Consider the following 25,396-nt stretch of genomic DNA (forward strand, 5'->3'; position numbering starts at 1 on the left):
TGTAATGTTTGCTAGGTGCATGGTTTTACATATGCTATCATTATTGTTTTACATTTCTTTTTTTATAAGCTGCACTGTATTATGGTTTAACATGGAGAGAAACAGAGGTAGGCAATTATCAGTGTTAAGACCTGACTAATAAAGCTTACTAGCTTCTTACATCAAGTCTTTAGTGCTACCCTGTAGGAAATATTCAGATCTTTTATATTGTGTTCTGATATTAATGAAATTAATGTAGAAATTAATATAACCAAGTTAGATAGTAGATGCTAGTCCAGAGGGATCAACAGATGCCTTAAGGGATGTTGATGGCATGGCTAGCATCATGTGTTTGTTCAAAATAGGCTTTAAAAATATCTGTGTTATCATAGCCTAAAATAGATGCAAAGGAAGAATGGTGAGTAATTCAAGGTATGTGTATCTGCTTCTTTTCTTCTCCTCACAGCCTTACTACTTGATGACTTCCACAGAAGATAAATATTAGTGTTTCCGTTCTTAGTTACAATCCTGAAAAAAAAGAAAAAAAAAAAGCAATGCTTAAATCAGTGAAATTAAAGTCAGTATTCCCTAGGAAGGTGAGTATTAACTTTTTCCAGCTTTCATAAGGATTATTACCTCTTCTTATGTTATAAGTCTAAATAAATTACTGTATTAAAATGTATTTTACTCAGGTATGTAGCCCATGGAATACCAAGGCTTATTTCATATTTATGTTTGGGGATTGATTCAGAAAGTCTAGGGGAGCACAAGAAGTAGGAAACTCATCAGTTCAGTTCTGTTGCCTTTGTTTGATACGTTCCATCTAAAAATAAGTGTTATGATAGCAAAATGGATATGCACAAATATGAAACAAGCAGGTTGCTCAGGATTTAATTCAGGTTTTAATCAGTTAAGGCAGGAAATTAGATTTAAAGATTCAGAAAATGAGATTTAATGAGTAAACAGACATTTCAATCAATGCCAAAGTAGTGATCCTTGTATATACAAAGACTGAAAATACATATATATATATTTATATATAAAAAAGAAAACAAATATTTTAGAATAGAAGTAATTTATAAATAGGTATAACCCAAGAGGAAAAAAATCTGTTCTTCTGTGTATGATATGCTACATATTCAGTTGCATGTTTAAATGAGGAAAAAAGTATTTTGCCTCTTATTCTATTTTTGTGTGTACATACATGAAAAAGTAAATTCTTAATTTTTAAAGTTTTATCCTGAACTGAATTCTTGGTTTGGAGAATTCCAAATGTAAATAACAATATATTTACTTCTATGAAAAGAATTGTACTAAGTCAGGTCCACCAAAATATGCATGGCGTACATAGACTGGATAACTGCACAGAACTACAAGAAGGAAAAAACTGGCCCTTTTTTCTATACAGTCAGAAATCTTCATAGCAGTGTGTATATTCTACTGAATAAAATATTTTAGCGTATATGGAATCAAAAGTTGATAACATTTTCCCCATACTGGATTTTATTCTCCATCTCTGCAATTAGGGTGTGGATGTTGGAATACTGTCACTGATCTAGATACATCATTAACTTTTTTTCCAAAAGTTTATCCAACATTTTTTTATATTTTAAAAATCAAAAGTTAATTAGAGCTAAACAATTTGATCTATCTCTTTGACGTAAAAGGTGTTTGGCTGTATTCTTGAAAATGAATCCCTTGGGATGCTGTAATCTTCATAACTTCTCCATTCAGAGTATCATCTTCAATTATTGTTATCAGTCCTTCAGCAATTATTGATGGGCTAAAAAAAAAAAAGAGGCTATTATTCAATAATAATGATGTAATAGACTGTGATAATAATAATAGACTGTGAAAAGCATAATTATAAAAACACAAAGTAAGTCTATATACCCTGAAACTTAGCCTGATATTTGAATATATTTATTTTCAGAAAAGTAAAGGTGGTATTATTGTATTAGGAGAGAAATTCAATCTCCTTAATCAGAAGATGGAACATAAAGCTGCAAACTTTGCAAATCATTAGTATTTGCTGCAGGTACTGCTAAATTCCTGTTGTAATCCACATACTTCTGGGCTTCCTATTGATTTTCTCTATTGCAGGGGCAATGGACAGAAGTAGCCCTTACAAGACCCTCTGCAGCACTTTGCTGTTTTTTTATTTAGTTTTATTTGTAGTAGGACTGGTACAAGCTAGTGCATGGAGAACTTTGCCATATCAGTTGGATATGTTCAGTAGATGAAATAGATATTTTAAATATGAAAAATATTGGGCAAAACAGCACAGGTTTCTTTTGTGTAGAAGGAGCTGACAGCTAATTGTTAAGAAACCGAGGAAGTATTAAGATGTCATTTCAGGCTTTACTTGTTCTTATTTTTAGAAAGGCTTTTGGCCTTTCTTTGCAATTCCCTGATGGACTAGGTAACTTTAATCTGATCCACATAGTCGTTACTGTACATTTATGAATTTGATCCAGTACTTGGTCCGATTTCTGTTTGTCTCATGTCCATATTTTGTAGGAACCAAATAAAAATTATATTCTCTGTATCTAATAAAGATTTTAATTTAGCAAATTTATGGAACGATCTGCTAAGGACTATTCAGAACTAATACACCATCTTTAAGTCAGGAATTTGATTTGCACTTCGCTGGAACTGGGAATGCATAAGGAGGAAGCATCACCACGCAGACGATGCTCCTGAAATAGGCTTAAGTATCTGCCATTACTCATTTATTTATAGAATACAATTAACAGAATTTGGTCTGAGGCAGCGTTTCCCTTTCATTCTTTTAATTTTGCCTGCTGAGAATTAATTGAAAATGCAAACTTGTTCTTTATTTACAAAGGTCAAAAAGCAGTGTATCTGATTTGACTTACTCCATCACACCGTAGAACTGCATCATATTTTTTATCTCATCCTTATACGAATAATATTGTCCCATATTCTCTTCTTTATCTATTGATTGAAGAATTGGTGTGTTGACAAATCCTGGACAAATTGTGTTGAGTCTCACACCATAGTTTTCCATGTTAGCAGCTAACTAGAAAAGAGATAGAGTTAAGAGTTCAGCACAGAGTTAGGAATTCAACATCAACATTTTTTTAAAAGAGTATTGTGTAGCTAAGTAAAATAACATTTAACAGAAACCCTGCCTGACATTACGTAAATCCTATCTCATTTTCATGATAAGGTAGCCTGCATTTTCGGCCTGAAAAAGAAAAGAAAGTCCTATATATTTTGCATCGTGCTTCCACGATGCTAGGCTGTACTAATTCCCTGGTAAGTACAGTGATTCTGTGCTGATTTTTCTTTTTCTCCTCAACTTTCTCATGTTCAGCATAGAGATGGCATTTGCTCTGATTTTCTGCAAACCCCTTTATTTTCGAACTTACATGATGGTGTTTAATTACTCTCTCACAAGAAAGTGAAACTGGAAAACCAGGTTTCAGGATTGTGCTGTGGCTATTATGTGATATGCAACATTTAACCATACTTATCTGTTTAGCTTAATATTAAAAAGGAGTGATTTGTGTGGGGAGTAGGGGAGTAAAATCTAGACAACCATGCAAATGATTCTTTTAGGTTCTTTGTTCTGGAAATTAGGGTGGAAGCCTTTTATAAGTGGGCTATCTTCTCTAAGCTTAACCCATGAAAGTGTAATCATACTTCACTCTCTCCAAGTTATTCTCTCACGTAGCTTGTTAAACTTAACTGGAAAATTTTGTAGTCAGAGTAAGATTTACTATGTGCTCATATAACACCTAACATGTCCCATCCTGAATGTGTTTTTACATTTTAGTGTGTTAAGAGTTGGCAAGAATAAATAACGATCAACAAATTTGTGTTCCAGTCACTTTTTCCGCACTTCAGCACCTATTTATAATTACAACGTTCTCAGTTTGACTTAAAAATAAGAAAAGCAAAATGTTAAATGATTGAGATGGAGTTATGACTTTATGACTTCTGGTCTCTTCCATTTGTCCTTAAACTATTTTACAGTTTCTTTCTCCTTTGCTCAGTAAACCTTTCTAAAACTCAAACTTACCATAAACAATTTACTTATTCCATCTTCAGATACCCTTTGTGAAAGAAAGGACCCTCTAGCAATTTGGATTCTTCATTTGCTTTAAGACAGTTTGTTCCAGTTGTGTGACAAAAGAGGAGGGAGCATGAGAAACAGGGTGTTCCCTAGGAGATGCTGATACTGTTTTCAAAAACATATACTTACTGCTATTGAGCGTGTAAATCCAATTACACCATGCTTTGTAGCACAGTACACAGGTTGGAATGCAGCAGGCATGAGTCCTTTAAAATAAAAAGTTATCTGAATAAGGATGTTGGGTACCCCTACTTACGATGACCTTAAACACAAATGTAAGTTAATAATGTAAAAAAATGTGATAAATTTTCATCAAATTCATAGAAATGCAACAAAATAGTTCATTAAAAATCTGCAAATTCTGTTTTTTAATCTAAGTGAAGTGGGGAAAAATGGATGAAATAGATGAAAACACAGGTAGTCAAGGGTGGAATAATGGAAAAAAAAAAAAAAAGTATAATTTTAAGATTAAAGTACTGTCTTTGAAGTAAGACAAAAATAAAGGACAAGACCTAAGAAAGAACACAGAAAGGAAACCCTCAAGAAAAAGAATTTTACAGCCTTTTAAAATGAATCTTGATATATGTAAAGTATTTTAGATACTTTCATTACTGAAACCTTAACTGCTGATACACAAACTGGACACCTGCATTCATTTGCAGTGATTTTAAGGAAGGAATGTGGGTCAAGATGAGAGAAATAGCAAAGTCAATTTTGGCTACTGTACCTGAATTTGTATGCTAGAAATACTCCACTAAACAAATAAATAAAATGTCTGACTTACATCCCTCCCTTCAGTTATTTCTCTCAGATAGTAAAAACAAGCAAAAAACAACATCAAAAAAAAAACCTGAGAAAATTTTTCCCCTGCATGCTAGTGAATGGAAATGAATGTGCTGCTCAACTGCCCATGAAATAATGTTGTTGTTTATTTGATAATGTCGTTTGAATTACAACAAAGAGTAAATTACATTGCATAGTGGGTTTTGCTCAAAGAAGCAAGTATAATAGAATAACTCAGACTTAACGTGAGGCACTGTAAAATTTATTTTACCTACAGTGCTGCTCCAATAATATTTCATAGGTTTTTAAGAAAAGACTTACATGGAATAGGGAAGTCAATTTGCAATAAGCAAATGGAAAAAGTACTAAGAAATGAATGCAGGACCTGCTCTGTATGTACCAGAGTGTATGGAGATGAGTGATTAAACACTGAGAAAATAATAAGATGAAATCCTTATTGAGCAGAAAGAAACAAAAGCAGAGATGTGGATAGGAGATATTCTCAAAGCATTTTCTACACTAAGTTAAACTGTATGAAATGAGTTTCACTGTATGGTACCTCCTACATTGGCCCCTATTCAGAAATAAAAACCCAGCATGATATTTAGCAGGGGACAGAAAAAAGAGTGAACAATACTTGGCAATAACATTGATGTGTTCTGTAAGGAAAAGGAGAAGCAAAATGAAAAGTGACTGCCATAATAGTGTACGTTTGTGGTGGGAGTGAAAGAGCATAAAATCATTATTTACAGTAAAATAAGAAGAGCAGAGACTTTGGTAGAAAAATTAAGAAGTTAATTATAGTAACACTGAGTTTGATGGCAAAAAGCTGATAAAGAAGAGATAGATCATGCGTGTATATACGTGTATTTTTAAACATTAAGCCAATAATATCTGCTGTGCAGTAACACCTGAACTGGACCACATGGATGCTCTGGTTCCACTTGAATGTGAAGTTCCTGTGAAAAGCAAGCAAAACCTCGCCTGTTCCGTAGTTAAAGGATGACATTTGTCTGTGCTCCTTAATACAGTATTGCAAAGTTTGATTTTGATGCCTTGATATTTTAATTCAACAGAAATAATTTCTTTCACATCTTTAAAAGATAAAATCAAAGAGTGTTTCTCATCTCAGTGGATGATTACTATGAAAACTTTAAATGTAACCATGACAAGATTCAAGGTTTTGACTTAGTTTAAATGCCACTTTGCTTAGCCAGTGAAAGCAGCACTGTTCAGTGATGGGAAATGAACAACTTAACCTTGTTGTGTCCTTAGCTTGAATTGATTCATTATACTTTTGATTGAGAATCTATTTTTGAAAAATGTGTTTCCTATGGATTGTGATTACAGTATTCCTTTCTGGTGACTTCTGATTGTCATCCATCATCAGTATTCTGGTAATAATTGGAAACGCCGGAATACTGTCTCATTAGAAATACTATGGTATCATTATTATTATTTTAGCCATTTAGAGGTTTTATGTATTTTAAAGATGAAAACAATCCCAATGAAGCTACAGGTAATGGACATGATTCAGACAAAATGTACTTGGAAATGGAAAGGAAGAATTCAAAGATTTTGTTGGTGCTTTTTTTTTTTTTTAACACAAGTAAATATAGTAAGACAAGTTACTTTACTTGAAAAGGAAGGGAAAATCCAGAAATAAACAAAGGAAGGGTACAGTTCACTGTAATGAAGTTGAAGAAGGTTCAAAGACTTACTTAAATGTCATAAGAGAGCAGGAATAACTTGGCAGGAAGAGCAGAACAAGTAACTCATCTTTTTGGTTAAATCAAAACATTAAAGCCATTCTGAATAACTGAAATTTTTTTTTGCTAACATGGAGAACCACAAAGAAATCAACTCTCTTTCAGCCAAAGCAGTAATAAGTAACAGTGAAAAGCTAGTCCTCGCATCCTTCACAACAGCACTCCTGTCTTGCTTTTGTTCCTGACTTCTGCACCTAGTACCACAGTGTCTGATTTCCCCAGCCCCATGGAGATATGAAGCTGTATCTGTTCACAGTGTATCCTAGGGCTTTGCTGGAAAATATTTTGGGAACTGCTCTGTGACAGTGATTCTGTTCTGCCTGAGTATTTAGCAGTTCATGACTATGTTTTCCTAGTGGGCATTCATTTGTTAGAACATTTGGATTCTATTTGCTGCTTCTGTAGATATTTAATTATCTAATGCAAAGTGAAACAACATCACTGAAAGAGGCTGGGGAATATTATCTGCAAAAAAAGTTTGCATGGGGAGAATGTTTAAATGGATGATGATGGAAGCAGTGTGTGCTGGGACAGGGGGAGGCAACTATACCTAGAGCTTCCTCTCTCTGGGTTTTGTCATGGCACAGAACTGTTACAATGAAAGGGGACAGGAAACTTCCTTCCTCCTCAAAGGATCTCAATCAAGAACTAGATGGTGAACTTGACATGATTTCATGATGACTGAAGGTGCTTTTTTGATTACCATAAACATTTTGAGTAGACCAGCAATAATCCTGCGCTCATTTTCCCTTTTCTTTTTTCTCAGCAGGATGATGGCCAGCTTGTGCCTTTGGTTATATGGTAGTCCTCTCCTTGGTAAGGTGTCAGGACTCATTTCAGATATCAGGCTTTTCAATACAGCTGTTTGTTTATCATGGTTAATAGTTTTAATTAAGTTTCATGGTCTACATCTTGATAAATTCATATGGGATGTGGGGAATTGTATCAATAAGCTTTAATTTATCATTAAGCTTTGCTGAAACAATTATTTTCTACATTTGTGAAAATCTTTAATGAATACAGAATTAGGGTTTTTTTTTTTTCCAGGTATGCTTTTCCCCTGAAATGTCCTTTGAGATTTGAGTGAGCCTCCTTCCTTGAATAAGATTTATGAGCTTTTTGATGACCTTTCTACCCTCTATTTTCTTCATGGGTGCACACTGTTAGGCAGCTTAAGACAAATTTTGTTTCTGCTTGACAACAGCTTTGTTTCACTAATTCTTTGAGAAGCTTCGTGTTTCTATGAGCATACTGTAGAGAATAAGAAACCAAAATCTGCTTTCTAACACGGCTGTTCATCTCACAGAGGGTTTGAGCTCATTAGAAAGCAGTGCTTCTACACTATTATTATGCAGGGATTAAGCTTATTTCCAATAATTATTCAAATTTTTTTCACTTTGTTTTTTTATAACCTCAATATCTTGTTCCATCCCAAATTTGTAATTTTATTTTATTTTTTAATGAAAGAGGTGAAGATCCTTAAGTGTAAGTTTTGGGTAACTGATGGAACCTATTTTAATACAAGCCATAAGAGTGTGTCTCTACTGGAAAATATTGTCAAAGTAATTTGTTTCCTCTCTCTACTAGATTTGCTTTATGAATTATAACAGTTTATTGTAACACATAGAATACTTACAAATAAATAACAACACAGGATGTAGCCATATTTATTTAAATTAAATGTATTTTCAAACCACATCACAGAAATCTCCTTTGTCATCCTGGGGCAAAAGTCTGCAGTGTGGGATATGCTCACAACACTCTCTGAAGGTCAAAGCTTCTTGAAAAGAAGCAGTTATGTAAAAAGAAAAATGACCTAGAGGCATGATGGCCCTACGGAGTGATGAGGGAATTGATTTTAAGGGGTTTACATAATATTCTATTCTTAAGAATATGGAGGAATAAAAGATTGTGCTCATTATGTCATTATGTGATCTGTGCCAAAACCAGAGCAAATTGTAAACTGCATTATTTTTAGGTAACTTCATAACAATGAACCAAAGTCTTGAAGGAATAGTTTCTAAATTTTCTAATCTTGCCTTGACAGATTCTGCTCAGCAACTTCTTAATTTAAATAAGAGAGGGAACAAAAGCTCTTCTATGATGCTGAACTGGGCACCCAACTGTGCAGCTGTTTGCACCTTTACTCTTCTCCATTACTGTGACACAGTCTTGTCCTTACTCAAATGAAATTAACCATATAGTTTTGTTCTTGTGATATATATATATATATCAGATCCTAAAGAAGTCTCTGCTGTGCTGTGAAGAAATGCTTTACACATTTCCTTTGGCTGAAGCTTTACATAAGAGAGGAAACTGGCTGCATGTGGAGCCTGAATGCTTGAAATTAAATCAAACTGTTGATATTATTATACAGCAGTTGTACATGCCAGATAGACTACACATCAAACAAATTCTCACTGAGCAATATAAATTAGCATGTTCTAAGCTAAATATTTTATTTCTATATATCTCTATAAGTACTTCGCTTTTGTTCGTTTGTTTTAAATATGGTAGAATCCAGGCAAATAGAAATTCAATTTTTACAGAACAACTTCATGAAAGAATGAAAGCTCTTGAAGCAAGTGCTCACACAAACAAATTCAGTTTTCCTCTTTATTTACTACAAGTGTATATGTATAAGTCACAAAAATGTAAGAGAGAATGTGAAATGTAGTCATGTAATTAATTTCGGGAGTTAAATTTAGTGTTTTGTGCTATTCCTGTTGCTTCTATATACTCTGTATAAAAAAAAAAATTAACATAAGTAGTTTCCTACAGAATGGGTTTTAGAAAAGTTTACTTTTTAAATTTGAAATTAAGTATATTACTATGTATTCAAAATCCTGCCCCAACTGGCATTCTCTTTTATGCAAGCTTATGTATTTCCTTCTCTCTCACATTTAGCCCTGTCTTGCAGGAATGCTCTGAAGAAAGGACGATTCAGTACTGGAAAGAAATGGTGGACCCTATGGCTTACACCCAGCCAAACACTTATGGCATCCATTTCATAGGATGCATTGAAGTATGTCTGTGGGTGTTCTTTGGAAGCATAAAACAGTAAGGTTTGATTCAGTCTCTAGTTCAATCATTGGCAGAATTCCCATGGTTAAGAACTAATTAATGCGTGAAGCAAACATTATTGAGTGTTACACAAGAATTGCATATAACTTTCTTTGCTGCTCAACAAGACACTTGCTGTCAGTCTGTGGAGCACAGCTGACACAATCTTATAGAGGAGTTGGCTTGGGGGGTGGGGGGGAAGAGGGTAAAATTAAAACCACTCCAAAGTTTAATCATTAACAGAAGCTAGCTTTGAGAAAAGAAAACACACGCAGGGAATGTTAAACAAGCCAATGGCAGCTTGCCTTTTGTATATGGAGTGAGTTTAGGGACTTAGACCTTCAGACTGTAAAGGAGAGTTAGAGTCACAAAGCACAAACAGTAAAAAATAAATAAACTATAAAAAGTTAGTGTGTGTCAGCTTTTACAATGTGGCTTTCCCTACGATCTAGGAAGAAGCTGCTATGTAGAAGACTTGTAAAAGCAAACAGAGCAAAGGAGGCTGTTTCTGATAGATGGTTGCAATAGTTAGAGCATAATGTTAATTAAATAAATGAAAATTATAATAATTATAATGATACAAACTGAGGAAAGCCAAACTGTCAGATCATAAAAGCAAAATCTTTTTAATCAGTTCAGAATACTTAAAACAGAATCAAACTTCTTGCCAGGTTTGCCCTTTTTTAAGCATTCTGCGTGCATCAGCACTTCTCTAGAAATACGTAATCTTTTACTTGTGTTGATGAAATCTTTTATTGTGATAGCAGTTCTCTTCAGGTTAATTTTGTCCTGATGTGAGGTCAGTTTGAGCTAATAGAGATGAATTTACCATCTGCTAAAGAACCCCTCACCCATATGAAGTATGTATATGAGTGAAATCAGATCCTCTGTGTGATTTTTGTCAATAGGGTGGACTGGATTTCTCCTTGCAGAAACCCATTTTATATGTTAATTTAATGTCCTCAGAACAGTCATGCCTATCCACAGTCAGGACCTAAGGCCACCACTCTCTTAGGTCTATAAATTAGATTATGGTTCCCACCTTTGAGTATGTATCATTGTAACTTAGCAGTGTTATTAAATAGTGTTCAGAATGTAGAATAAAATGAGGCAAGTTAGGTTTTGTCCTACCATTTCTGTTACTGTGATGAAAAATAGCTCAAAATGAGAATAAACAGGGAAGAGCCATAGTAAAAAAGAAAAAAGTGAGAGCAAATAGTACAATCCATTGATTTTTAGATACAAACCAGTGAACAGAAAGTGTTTATGTAGAAAATATTCTCACCTGCCAATGATGAGATATTAATGATTACTCCTCCATCACCTCCATTTCCTTTTCTCATATATTCTAGACCAAGGTAGGTTCCTCTTATCACAGATGTCTAACATAAAGGGGAAAAAGTACAATTATATTCAAAATATGTTCCCTTTTTACTCCTAAAAAATTAGTTTTGCTTTAATTTTAACATTTAACTGTAATTTTGCTTTACTTGACTTGTGATCTAACTTATTCTTTGATGATTATAGACACAGAAGTCATTCCACAGTAATTCAGCTCAATAATTTCCAAAGCAAAACTGCTGTAGATAAAATAATAGCTTGATTATTTTTCTAATAAAGATGTAATTTGAAACAAGCCTAAAATAAGTGCTGTGAAGGAAAGAAAATGTATACTAAGTAAATAATTGATAGACCAAATACATGCTTTGTCTGAGGATATAAGAAGTGGATGAACAGATCATAATCCCAGTATTTTTACTGAGATGAATTATTATTCATTTTAGAAAATGTACAGACTGAATCTGAAGTTGTTACACTTATGTCTTTGTTTGACTCGTGACATGAGAAACTTGCACTTCTTAGAATTAAGTTATGTAGTCTATTTCTGGTCCTAAAATTTGTATTTTCTGGCTGAAATTAGTGCATTTTTATTTTTCCTGTCAAAAGAAGGTTAGTTCGAACAGACAAATACAGCTATGGGAAAAAACCAAGAGCAACAAAACATTTTACAAGATGTGAAGGAAGGTATTAGCGTAATTTTAACTGCAGTATGTAAATTTGTTTTATTTTTAAAGAAAGAACTTTAAGGAAAAGTTTTGCTGTGACTTAATATCTTGATTACCTAAGACCTTGTTTTGAACCCTACTGCTGGGATTCATCCCACCAAACTTAAGATATTTAAAGCAAATGAGTCTCCCCGAAAGAGTAAGTTGCTTTACCAGAGATTTTTGAGGAGTACTAATAGAAAGCTGTAGTGATGCTCTAAGTGAAAGATAATAACTTCATATGTTTCATACTTATTTAGCAAGTTCATTAGATCTCTGCATAATCAGTTTGTATTTGGCTTAAATTTCAGAACTGAATCACTTTTATATTTCCAGAGATATTCTTTCTGTTTTTAATCAAGAACTCCATTTATATTTTCTTATTGTCTGTGCCATTTATTTGACCAGGACTAAGATGCTCAACAGATAAAGTGGCCCTACACATCTGTCCACATATGTGCCAGGGAAGGTTTAAAGGACTCTGTACCACTGAGGTAGGAATGTCCCAAAGTATATTACTAAAACCTTTTGGTTAGTGGTTAATTGTACTGGGAAAAAAAAAAAAAAAGCTTTTACAAAAGCAACATGAAGTGTTTTTCTACTATTGTCTAAATTTCCAAACAAAAAAATGGATAATTTTAAGACATGTATTTATTACATTTCATTTTTAACAAGACTTCTAATTCAATTTGTTTCCTGTCTTCAAGAATCGTGCTTGTTTATTTTAATAGGAAACGTATTTGGAAGATTTGAATGTCTTCCTTTTTTTATTTTTTTCTGTATCCAAGTAGCACAAGTCTGAACTGCACAGTGACAGAGATATAAAACTTGAAGCTTCATTACAAAGTTTGCCTTGTAGTATTGATATTGAATCAGCTCTTTTTTTTCTTAATTTTCTTCATTTCTTCATTCATATAGATGTAGTATTTTATATTTTCAATATCAATATATTTTCAGCATATCACTAGTAACATTTTGATTAATATAAGAAAAAGCTGTTTTCTAAATACTTTAACAGAAGCTTTTCAAAGGTCTGTTTTCAGTGTCTCGCTAAATTAGATCTGATGCCCTGAAAAGTAGCAGACACTATAAATGTGGTCTTGCAGTGTTTAATGTTCATTGTCACATTTAAATTTCAAAGAATGTATAGAAAAATAAGATTATTTGTGCCTGGTAGCATTGCTGTAAGGTAGATTTATTCTTAGAATGAACTCATTAACAGCTTAACAGAAAAATTAGATTTATTGGTGTTTCTCTCTCTCTCTCTCTCTAGATATATAATAAGATAAGCTGTATACAGGACAATTTAGAAAAGCAAGAGTTAATGCTGTCTCTGGAAAGCAGGTGCAGGCCCTATCATGCCCTGGAGCAGTGGCTCAGCCTGTTGAACAGAAAAGGAGAATTCCACTTGATGATGAGAAGAAATAAATCAGTTGGAGAAGGAAGTAGCTTGTGGCTCCTTGAGGATTTTTCTATTCTTCCAGCCTTCTCATTCAAACAGATAAAAGAGCAAGATGAGTCCTTGGGCAAACCACAAATAAATGGGAATAGTGAGTGGCTTGACTTTTCTATCAAAATCATATTACTAATCTTTTTTTCTCTGTACCCCATGAGCAGCATCTCTTGGTGAGCTGGAGGAAGCCGTCTTTTATAGGTATTGTGAGAGGTTGTATTCTGAATTAATGCAGACATTCATTTGGATATTACCCTTATAACTGCTGTTATCCTTGCATGGAACTTCTCTATAAATGTGCATGATCATGGCTATTTCTGGTGTTTGGTCTTGTAACACAAATAATTATTCTGGGAATAAACTGAAAAAAAGTAGAGAGAGTGAGAAGAACCTAGCTGTCTGCACACTCATCAGATGGCACTCGGGATGAAGGTGTTCTGTGATAGATCTTCCATTCACTTGCCAACGTTTCGCTCTCCAGAAAAGAAAGTCATCTCAATAGTTTTCAAAGGTAGAACGGCAGTAGCTGAACTCACTGTTTTTTGAGCTTGCAATTTATTCTTAGAATCTAAGTGTCACTGTCCAGCCAAGCCCATGGATCCAGGTGGGTGAACAAACCAAGGCTGGCTCTTCTATCTGGGAGCCAAGAACTATGATGGGAAAGATGTTTTTCAAAGAAAAAGGTGTATATATTTTTGGGGAGTTGATTTGAAACTCATCTTTGGAAAAGTGCAAATTGCAGTCTGAGGTTTCCTCTTTTATGGAATGTGACACTAGTTTCCTGGATGTTTGCATTCCAAGAGAAAGCTTATAAACTATCACTTCAGTGCGTCATGCACATTAAAAAGTAAGTCAAAGAATGATGCATTCCTGGTCTTGGAATATGATGAAAAATGTTTCCCATCTGCCTTTTTTTCTTTCTTTTTTCAGGTTATGTAACTAGAATCATAGAATCCTTAGAGTTGGAAGGGATCTTTAAAGGTCATCTAGTCCAACTCTCCTGCAATGAACAGGGACATCCACAGCTCGATCAGGTGTTGCCCAAAGCCTGATTCAGCCTCATCCAGGGATCAAACGCATCGCTAGGCAACCTGTTCCAGTGCTTCAGCACCTCACTGTAGAAGATTTTGTCTGTATGTCCAACTCAAATCTACCCTCTTTAAGCTTGAAGCCATTTCCCCTTGTACTATCACCACAGACCATGCTAAAGAGTGTGCCCCTTTCTTTCCTGTAGATCCCCTTTAGATACTGAAAGACTGCTCTCAGGTCACCTCAAAGCTTCCTCTTCTCCAGGCTGAATAACCCCAGGTTTCTCAGCCTTGTAGGAAAGATGTTCCATCTCTTGAATAATTTTTGTGGCCCTCCTCTGGATACTCTCCATCAGGTCCATATCTCTTATGTACTGAGGACTCCACATCTGGATGCAGTACTCCAGGTGAAGTCTCACAATGCAGAGCAGAGGAGCAAGATCACCTTCCTCGACCTGCTGGCCATGCTTCTTTTAATTCATCCCAGGATACGATTGGCTTTCTGGACTGTGAGGTCACATTGCTGGCTCACGTCCAGCTTACCATCCAGCAGTACACACAGTTTTTTTTTGGCAGGGCTGCACTCAATCCTTTCATCCCCCTGATTTTATTGGTAGTAAAGGTTGCCATAACACAGGTGCAAAATCTTGCACTTGGATTTGTTAAACTTCTTGGGGTTCAACTGCAGTTCCACTGCTCAAGACTGTCTGGGTCCCTCTGGATGGCATCCCATCCTTTTGGTGTGTTGACTGCACCCCACAGACTGGTGTAATCAGCAAACTTGCTGAGGATGCAATTGACCTCACTGACAATGTCATTGATGAAGATATTAAAGAGTATCAGTCCCAGCACTGATCCCCATGGGATACCACTGATCCAAACATTGAACAACTGAGCACCGCTTCCTGGACTCAATCCTGCAGCCAGTTCTTCATCCATTGATCAGTCCACCCATCAAATCTGTATTTTTCCAATTTGGAGAGAAGGATGTTGTGGGGTACCATGTCAAAGGTCTTACTGAAGACCAGATAGATAACATCAGTGGCTCTTCACTTCTTCATTGATGCAGTGACACCATCATAAAAGGCCATTTGGTTGGTCAAACAGGATTTGCATAGCTTCTAGGAGGATCTGCTCCATAATCTCTCTCAGCACAGAGGTAAGACTGATGGGATGGTAGTTCCCAGAATCATCCTTTTTATCCTTCTTAGAAATGAGTGTGGTGTTGTCTTTTTTCCAATCACCAGGGACTTCTCCTGATTGCCATGACTTTTCATGTTGGCTGTTCATGTTGTTTCATGTTCATGCTGACTACTGAAAACTAACATTAAAACCTGAAAATAATTGGAATGGTTATCTTCCCAGTTGTTGAAAAAACTGACCTCATTGATACTGCTGTTTGTATTCTTATCAAAATACAATTATTTACTCTAGCAAATAATGAAGACAAGGTGCACTGCAGGTCTGAACATGCTCCTAAGGGAGAAAGTTTTATATTGTACCTGCCAGAAGAAAGTTCAGGATTCTTCCCAGTTAAATCTTAGTATCTCCTAGTGTTAGCTTCTGAAAAAATTCAGACTTGAATTAGATATGACCAGACATTCTGATGTCTGGTCTTTGAAAAATAATTGTGCTATTACTCAAAATGTTTGTAATTGCAATTGGAAGCATCTTATCAGTAATCATCAACTTATATAATAAATTGTTTGGCAATTTCACTATCAGTGCCAAAATCTGAAACAAAACTTACAGAATCTACAGTACATTACAAGTCTGCATGTCCCATACATGTCTGTATGGTTTTAATGGTTGTTCTTAAAGAAATAGTATTTTGAAATTCTGATTCTAGTAAAACTCCTAGTTTTCAGCAGAGCTCTAATTCCATTTCTTCTGTCTTTCTGTCTTCTCCATGTCTTCTGTACTTTTTTGCCCCCTAAATTCCTCAGGAATAAAGGAATATTATTATATTTTGAGTAACTGGATTCAGGTGGTGCGTGGTTCAAATAAATTGGTCTTTATTTTAATTGAACATTGGCTACCATAAACATACATTAAAATGGTAGGCTGTGAAGTTCATTGGCCTACTGGACAATTAAGGTCTATCTATGTGCTTCCTAATATAGACATCAAAATTTAGTATGCTTACAGCTCTCTTTATGCACTGGGAGGGCTGATCCTCATGCCATTGATCTCAAGATAATAGCTACTTTTCACCTTTTGGTAGCCACATCTCTCTGTAAGCACTTAGTCATATTTCTGACATCACACACTTAAGGAATAGGCAGCTAAGCCATTGAACAACAGAGTTGGTGTATTTCTTAGAATGCAATCTTGATACACTAGTTAACTGTGCAGTTTACTCTTCTACAGACAGCTCTGTGCTCCACACTGAGCAATTACATAAGAAGTGTTAAGAAATTGCTTTCCTGTCTGTACTGTGAGCCCAGGCAGTAACACCCAGCTGCTGAATCTAGCTGTATCCTGGTTTGTTTTTTTGAGGTGGAAGTTCAACCCATGTAATTTCTTCTGATAAAACAGGAAAGGAAAGCAAGGTGTATGGACCAGAAGAGATACGCCCTTATCTAACTTACACAAGGGAACAGCCCTGCAATGATCATTACATCTTTGTCTCAGAAGTAAATAAGATGAAGCTTGCCTAGTTAGCTTTAAATTTGTTGTTGACACATTAATTGGCCTTTCGAAGGATAGTTCCTTACTGACGAGGGAATTAATTGATTTTGCATGATTTGCTAGTTGCTAGAAATTTTATTACACCATAAGCTATATGTAACCTATCCACACATTCATGCTTCTCTTAATGTACTTCATCATTTGCACAAGAAATTTTTATATTCATCTTAACTACCTCCTTATGACCCAGGGAATGAGCAATACAAATGGAGTAAACAAAGAGAGCAAGACGGATCTCACTAGTTCATTTATCAGAGCAAAAGAAAACCAGCTTCCCAAATATTTAGGAATATATATTCTCAGAATTAGCTATCATTTCACCTTTCCCTACATCTCTTTCTGTGACTGTCTTCAAAGCCCTTCTAGATGAGAATAAATCTCCTCACAGGCGGTGTTTGCCTCTCTATCCACACTTCCACAGTATAGGAGGAAATAAAAATTTGGTTTGCCTTGAGAATATTTTACTCACATATCTCTGACAACTGTCTTAAAACGTTTGGTATTTATGCGGACACATTTTGTAGATATATATATGCATACTGCATAAAATGCAGATGAGATTAAATAAGAGCATAATTGAATCTCAAAATCTATTTCTTCCAAATTTCAAATGACAAAGAATGCCAACTTTCCCATTTTTTCTACTTCTGCCTAAAAACTCATTTTATTTCTTTTTAAGTTTTAGAAAAAAAAAATATGTTTCAAATCTCTTTAAAAAATGAATTCCCTAAAACAATTCCCAGAAATTTTTAACTACAGTGCAGTAACATTATGTTTAAAAACATTGTTTAAAAACATAAAGCATTAATAAAATCAAATCAAAATAAAAACACTTCATAATTATTTCCCTGTGAAACAAGATAAACAAGTTAACTTTAGAAATGCATAAAACTAAAAACGTATTCCCTTACATGTTAATTAGTAGTTTTTGCTTTTCTAGGAGAATAATTTTGTAATTTTAGAAGGCTCACAAATGACCTTTCTGGATCAAATTTATGTATCAGTAAATGTATATAATCTTTGGAGCTTAGAATCATAGAATCACAGAATTATCAAGGTTGGAAAAAGACCTCTATGATCATCCAATCTAACCAGGATACCTGTCCTGTGGATACCTGTCACCACTATTTCCCACTAAACCATGTCCCCACTATCCCAGCCACTACCAGTTCCAGAAAGCCTACAAGACAAGAAAAAAGGACACCAAATTGTGTTTAACTAATGCGCATCTAAAGCTTATCAAAACGTAATCTTTTTTTTTAAGTGTAATTTTTTTTAAAATTTGTTTTGAGGTCTTTAAGAGGAAAAAAAAAAGGTTATAAAAGTTTTGGATTCCTTAAGCATGAATTCTGTGAAGCAGGTTGCAAGAAACACTATTCTTGTTGTTCTAGACAGCTGTAGGTAGGACTCTTCATAAAGATGCACATGTCACACATCCTCATGACTTTCTGTATGTGGTTTTTGTTTGTGATGGACTGTTGAAATTACATAGGCAGTACCCACTTAAAATAAAATTCCTATATGGTAGCCATGTTCCTTTCTGCATGCTATATTAACAAGACCATGCATTTGTATAGGTATCAGTAGCTGAAGCTCTATTATGGGGTATGGATGATACTGCTGGCATGCTTAATTAGAAGTGTTGAAAGAAATACTAAAAAAAAAGATGGATGATACTTAGCACAAAATGCAACAGGATTGTGAAAAACACCACAAGAGAAATCATTCTAGTGGTTGTTACCCTTTTTTTTCCTCACCATAAAGCTGCCTTGTTTCCTTCACAGGAAACTTTAATGAATACAAGCAAAAGCTGTTTTTTATTCTCTCCTTTTCCTACTGTAGTATGTCCCATTCTTTAAATTTGCTTCTTCATTTCTGTTCCTCATGTTTTCTCAAGCAGTGCTATCAGGGAACTTCCTTGCACCTCTTTAAAAATGTTCCTGGTGACCAACCGGTTCTGTGAACTGTTTTAGCCATAAAGAACACACCCCATATGTGTTTGTTCTGATTTATCTTCCTCTGTACTGCTCTACTTTTGTACTTCGTACTTTAAACTGGGGCAGGGAATATTTGTTGTATAAATATATAAATAATGTCATGAAGACCAAAGTTGGCATGTAGAGGTTTTTCTCCACCAACCCCCCCCCCCCCCCTTTTTTTTTTAATTTTAATTGTTGCATTGTATATATCAAAATATGTGGCTGTAGAAGTTATTTCTATTCTTAGGGATAACACAAAGGATAATCAAATATCCTATGCTGGGGAAATAGACATGTTTTTAAATTGCATTTTTCATACATTTTTTTTCCTTTCTCTAACAGAACCAAAACATGTTTTATGGAACTGATCAACATACTATATTACATGAAGTAGTTTTACTGTTCTGTTTTTCATAGTTAATAAGCATGAAGCATGAATATCCTGGTTTACAGAAATTATTGTAACTAGTTAGAAATGACCTATGGAAATCAGCTATGTTGTTGGCTCGAGGTTAGACAGTTAATGAATATTCCAATTAAAAGATAAACGAGGATATGTAATTCTTAAATTGTCCTTAATTTAATGTGCATGGTTGTGCTTTTACTCAGCTTAATCATTTTAAATGTGCTTATTTTAGTCACCTGCATGAGTTGATGCATTTATTCAACTTCCAATTACGAAGGAGAACTTCATGGAGAATTAACCTATATAATCATGTTTAAGTTATATATGAGGTAAACCTTCCTCCTACTCTGCAGTTATAAAATTGTTTGTACATCAGTCTGTAAGTGAAGATATTTACTTAGGCACTAAATTATACTCTAGATTTGCGGACCCTAAGTGCCTTCATTTTTTGAGGTAAATTTGTAGGTGAATAATCACTGACAAATGAGTTTCTCACACAGACTTCATTGTTTTTGGTCATGACTAACTACCTGTGCATGCACATTTGACAAGTGGATGGCTGCCTACAGTAAATTATAGCCTATATTAATCTAAGACATATGCATGGAACTTGTGATGTCACACTCTTGTCAGTTCACAGTGTGAAACATCCTACTTTTTAATTTGTCAGAATATTTCAGAAGTGAAAGATGGAGAACCATGTGTGGTTAAATCCTAAGGAAGATCTAAAGGAATGAGAAAGGAAAATGAACAATGTTTCTCTTATTGTGGAAACCTTAATGTGTGATTCCAAGAATAAACAATAACCTTGGATAGATACAAAAGGTAAAGAATTATTATATCAGAACATTTTTTAAAATACACATTTCTCAATTGAATTTCTAGATCTTATCTCAGATACAGCTTGCGTTACATGTCCAGGTATATTTTGTTGTTGTTTTTTTTCAGAGAGGCATTCAAATTCAGTGACTCAGATACCTTTATCCACAGAATTTTGTAAAAAACCAAGCTTTTCATTTTCATATCCTGAGCTCTCCTGTCCAGCTGACACATTCCAAATGACTATTCGGTTTCAAGTTCCATGCTGCACTCTACCAAATTTTTTTTTCTGAGCAGATCAAGGCTACAACACTTTGTAAGCATTTTCATAAGAATGACAACATCCAATCAGAACATTATATATGGTAGAACACAAGCTGACCACAATGTTGTTAACCTTGAAAGTTGGCCTTTCCTATAGAGCTTAGGTCTCTTAACTGTAGCCTAAATTAAAAAAAAAAAAAAACAAATTCAACTGAGAAATAGATTTTACCTGGTGAAAGGAATGAGACTTCTTTGTAGAGTTAGCCAAATAACATCAAAGAACTAGTTACAGTCTGAAAATAAATTTTACTCTTGTTGAATGTACTCTGTTTTAGCAAGTGCTCTTAAGTGATGTGCTTCAATTAGTCACAATGTTGAAATGGCCTATGTTAAAAACTCAGGTTGTATACTTGCTTCAGTGGTGAAGAAAACATGGAGCTTGGATGAAAAAGTTTTCCTATAGTATCACAGTTATCCTGTAGTATATATTAGACTTATTCCCTAATACAGGTCAGCTGAATCTCTCAGGTAGCTAAAATGTTCTAAAGCATTCATATAAACAGACCGGTCTCATGTAGGTGGAGCTCTATTGCCTTAGGTGCCATATTATTACACCTACATGGGATTTCATTGGGCTTTGAAAGGAGAATGTTGTCTGCTATAACTCCACACGGTGCCATACATCTTGGATAGATGACGTAAAGAAGCCACTGCACATACATTTAATTGTCTATACATATGCAATTAGGTGGTAATATTTTGGACAGCTGTGCTTACCAGTCTAATAATCCACGTTCTGTCACATGGCATAACTCTCCATGGTTTGTGCAGATTAAGTGCATTTCGGTGTCAATTACTGAAGCATGAGTATGTGAGAAGAGATAATGCTTACCAAGTTAATTTGTATAGTGCTCTCCCAGTCCTTCTCATTGTTCACTCCAGCATTATTAACCACAATATCCAGCCTTCCAAAATGCTCAATTACTTTTTTGAAAGCACCTATAGTAAAATCCAAAGGTGACATTTCTTAGCACTTTTCATTCAGTTATACAATGCCCGATAACATGAGCAAATGAAAGTTCTTATCACTCATACATTTTGCATTAGGTTGGATATATAGCACCTAATTATATAAACATTTATAGCTTGATCCTGTATGACTTTGATGTAATAAATTCCAGAACTGTCCCCATAAATTTTAAGTGTAAAATAAAGGCTTTATTTGTTCAGAATGGTTTTATTGACTGGCCTGAATTTAACTAATTTTAAGAATGCACTTCTTATTCAGTGATGTAATTAATACAGATTTTTCAGGTACAAAGAGTTCTTGATTAATTTTACTTTTTTTTTTTTTTAATTTATTAATAGTTTTTTATGCATCAGGTAACAATAATAACTTGTCTGCCAAATTCACATATTCTTTGTTCTGGTGATAAAAATGAAGACCTGTCTTCCAAGGAAGCTGAAAATAAGAACAGGGAAACTTCCACAGTGGCACTGCGTTGAACTAAGATAAAAGATGTGTAAGGCAATGATGTCATAGTGATGAGCAAACTCATCTAGGCTGGCCCTGCTTTGACGCCATAGTTGGATGAGATGACCTCCAAATATTTGTTCCAAACTAAGTTTTTCCATGGCTGCAGATCTGATCTGAAGTTATACAGTTTCTTCACAGGTTGTTCTTTCCTCCAAAAATGGATACACATCACTTATCTTTTATTATTATGCAAAAGCATATTTTTTATTATGCGCATTGGAGCTGGGAATGTTCAGCCTGGAGAAGAGGAGGCTCAGGGGAGACCTCATTGCTGTCTATAACTTCCTGAAGGGAGGCTGTAGTGAGCTGGGGGTCGGCCTCTTCTCTCGTGTCATTAGTGATAGGACCAGAGGGAATGGCTTCAAGCTACGGCAGTGGAGATTCAGGCTGGACATGAGGAAGTATTACTTTTCAGAAAGGGTAATCAGGCACTGGAATGGACTGCCCAGGGAGGTGGTGGAGTCACCGAGCCTGGGGGTGTTCAAGGAAAGGCTGGATGTTGTGTTGAGGGACATGGTTTAGTGGGAGCTACTGGGAATAGGTGAACGGTTGGACTGAGTTTTAGGTCTTTTCCAACCTTGGTGATTCTATGATTCTATGATTCTAAAATACCACTCCCTCAAATATTGTTTTTAAAAAACATCAGTTAATGACTGACTGAAAATCTTGATTATTTCAGGTATACTGAAATTATGCTTGAAAGGCCTTAATGAATGAAACTACTTTCCTAAAAGCTGATACCATAACACTGAATTCTCTGGTCTTTCATCTTTGGCTACTAGCGTCAATCAAGGGTACAGCTGCAGCTTTGAAATAAACATTTCTATGTTTTTGTTTTGTTTTCCAACAATTGCAAGAGTTTACAATGTTACTTTTATTTCGTTTTGATTTTACCATATGGTTGGTACTCTAGCAGTGTTTTCTTAATAGATCTGAATGCTGCTGCAAGTTTATCACAGTCATCATCTTGACATCAGAACAAGAGCTTGGCAGCTGTTGGAAAAGGTTTTATCCATCCAGTTGCTCTTATTGTACAGATTTTTCAATGTTCTTAATCTGTACTATGGTTTTTCATATTTTTAAAACGTCTCTTTTCTGCCTTCTTGATCACTAAGATCACTGTAAACTAAATTGTTCTTCCCTTTTTGGATGTAAAATAACTTTGTGTTTACACTGCAGAGTAGTTGCTTAGAGCTTATTAAATCATAAAAAAGAAAAACCAATGATCATACAAAATGCTAATCATTCAAATGAAAGAGAGGATCAATTTTAACAAGTAAGAAAAACAGTGGAAAGTAAGTCTAAACACCAATCACAAATGAGCTTCCTAAATTTTCACGGTAAGCAAAAATAAATGTATGGTCATTTTTTTAAACTGAAGGTGAAGATATACATAAGAAAGCCACCGCAGGAAAAAGCAAGGAAAGACTTGGATATGGACAAACTAGTGGATTCCCTGCACATGAGCATTATGTACCTACAGATACTTGTTCTAGTCTTGTGATTTGCTTCATTTTGTAAGCATTCAAGTTGGAATAAAATTATTAAAAATGTGACATTGAATGTAAAAAGCAGATATAGGACATGACACATCCACTAAGTACTTAAAACTCTGAGTGAAATTAGGCTTATTATGCAGCAGTTTTCAATTGCAAGTGAAGAAATCCACAAAGATAATAATGCTGTATTAGAGAAGCATAGCAACTCCTTGCCCTTGATCCTTGCCATCCCTCCATTCCTATTCTGATTGCTCTTTTCCTGCTAACTTGGTTGCAGAATTTCCCTCTCTATGCCATCCTGCTCCTTCCAGTTCCGAGTGCTCTGCCTGCAGGCCGTGCACTAGCCTGGTGCAAAAAGTAGAGGAACTATGGGATCAGGGTAAGAGAAAGCAAGTTGAAGTAAAAGCTGTGCTGCAGCACATGCTATTCCTACTCCTAAGAGGCTTATTCTTCTCCTGAGTTACTCCTTTCACTTGGAGAAAAAATCACTTATTAGCTTAGCTGATAAATAGTATGTTTGCTGGTTAGTGCATCTCCCACATTTATTTCCAGCATCTCCAATGGAAAACATTTAAATCAGGCATAATGACACCACCTAGGAGCTAAGAATAATATTGCTGAGCTATGGACTAGCTACAGTATTTGTAAAAAGAATGACTGTGTTTCACCTCCACTGTTGAGACATGAACAAGAGCAGTGCGGTGTGTAAAAGCAGAAGTAAAGGGTACGCATCCAACATGACACAAATGAACCTGGAAAGGACACTGACAAAAGTGACGTCAAACTCTCTATCTGACTGACTCATTACCTGTGAATGTTTCTCTTAAGAATGGAACTTCAATGAAGTGATGCAGTAGTTATAAAATATTGTGTAGAGTACATCAACACTATAAGCTATTTTAAGAACTCACTAGGGTGCAGGATTTATTCGCTACATTAAAAAAAAAAAATAATAAAAATGGTGATCATAAATCCAGGCAATAAATAATGGCAATCATACAGGAGAAAAGCTCCTTCCCATGACCTGCATATGCAAGACACATGCAGAATTCTATCAATCTGTATCAAAACCCAGGCTGAAGTGCTGTGTTATCTTTTGTCAACCCTTCTTTCAGCTCCAGCAGCATATGTTGGACATAAGCATGCCATATGGAAAGATCACTGCAACTTGGAGTAGAATTTATTGCTCCTGTGATGAGAGAATGCAGCTTGGATTCTGTACCGAAGCCTCATAAAAAGCATGTCCGTGCTTTAAAGCTCATATATATTACTCATAAAATAACAAGTATCTTCTGCAGAGGCTTCCATGGAAAAATATCACACGACACTCAATGGAAATAACTTCTTTGGCTTTTCTTTACGATGTGCCAAGTAACACAGTGAAATGCACGTGCGCTGGTAATAATATTTCACGTCCACAGGTTCAGAAACAAATCCTTTTTGAGTCACGGTCGGGCTGAGAACAGGCTGCCCTCCAGAACCCCGAATTGCACACATCGGAGCGGCAGCCCGGGCTCCGTCAGGTCGCTGCATGTCGAGCCGGAGCCGCGCCGGCAGTTTCCTCCTTACCTTTCAGTTGCTCTGTATCCGTAACGTCGCATTGGATGAACACCGTCCTCTGCGCTTCGAACTGTTCGTCCAGGGCCGCCTTGCTCTGCTGCCCGGCCTCGGGGTTGCGGTCCAGGAGCGCTACCTGCCCGGGAACGGAGGGAGGAAGGAAGAGGCTGAGCGGGGCCGCGCCGAGATGGGGGCTGCCGGCTCCCGGAGAGAGGGAAGCAGCGAGCGGCGCGGGGCTTGCTTACCTTGGCTCCCTTGCCCAGCAGCGCCTGGACGAAGGCTCGGCCGATGCCCTGAGCCCCGCCGGTGACCAGAGCCACCTTGCCATTGACGTGCATGGCGCTGCCCGCCCGCGAGGCGTAGAGGAGCTGTCTCCCGCCTAGCCGGAGGAACAGAGCGCGGTGTCACCTGCCCCAAGTTTC

At 35.7% G+C, this 25,396-nt stretch overlaps 1 protein-coding gene and 2 long non-coding RNA genes across 5 annotated transcripts; 2 read left to right on the forward strand and 1 right to left on the reverse strand.

Moving 5' to 3' along the window:
- The first annotated feature begins 451 nt into the window (after positions 1-451).
- Positions 452-15,008, forward strand: LOC122179758. 2 transcript variants are annotated; one of them, XR_006178819.1, is made up of 6 exons: positions 452-575; positions 7,400-7,449; positions 9,554-9,693; positions 12,150-12,235; positions 13,015-13,291; positions 14,125-15,008. It is a non-coding gene; the product is annotated as an uncharacterized LOC122179758 (long non-coding RNA). The 2 variants fall into 2 exon arrangements; XR_006178818.1 differs by lacking the exon at positions 14,125-15,008 and having other exon boundaries at positions 13,015-14,116.
- Positions 859-25,396, reverse strand: HPGD (15-hydroxyprostaglandin dehydrogenase). 2 transcript variants are annotated; one of them, XM_042870837.1, is made up of 7 exons: positions 25,220-25,386; positions 24,987-25,110; positions 21,274-21,380; positions 10,982-11,078; positions 4,211-4,287; positions 2,859-3,022; positions 859-1,762 (listed from the first exon to the last, which is right to left on the reverse strand). In XM_042870837.1, exons 1-7 carry the CDS (start codon positions 25,310-25,312, stop codon positions 1,627-1,629), a joined length of 798 nt encoding a protein of 265 aa, XP_042726771.1. In that variant the 5' UTR covers positions 25,313-25,386; the 3' UTR covers positions 859-1,626. The 2 variants fall into 2 exon arrangements, with proteins under 2 accessions (XP_042726771.1, XP_042726772.1); XM_042870838.1 differs by lacking the exons at positions 859-1,762; positions 4,211-4,287 and having other exon boundaries at positions 2,930-3,022; positions 25,220-25,396.
- Positions 17,768-21,613, forward strand: LOC122179759. The gene is made up of 2 exons (XR_006178820.1): positions 17,768-20,123; positions 20,247-21,613. It is a non-coding gene; the product is annotated as an uncharacterized LOC122179759 (long non-coding RNA).

The sequence above is a fragment of the Lagopus leucura genome, unplaced genomic scaffold (assembly GCF_019238085.1).
Source record: "Lagopus leucura isolate 7727_CA_CO unplaced genomic scaffold, USGS_WTPT01 Super-Scaffold_100004, whole genome shotgun sequence".
Classification (NCBI taxonomy): domain Eukaryota; kingdom Metazoa; phylum Chordata; class Aves; order Galliformes; family Phasianidae; genus Lagopus; species Lagopus leucura.

What these genes read in the sequence shown, in the direction of transcription:
- HPGD (XM_042870837.1), bottom strand. Translation starts at nt 25,312, where the DNA reads ATGCACGTCAATGGCAAGGTGGCTCTGGTCACCGGCGGGGCTCAGGGC. An exon ending in GGATACAGAGCAACTGAAAG is followed by an intron (nt 21,381 to 24,986) that starts GTAAGGAGGAAA and finishes ATTTTACTATAG; the next exon opens with GTGCTTTCAAAAAAGTAATT. An exon ending in TAATATCTCATCATTGGCAG is followed by an intron (nt 4,288 to 10,981) that starts GTGAGAATATTT and finishes TTTATTTTAAAG; the next exon opens with GACTCATGCCTGCTGCATTC.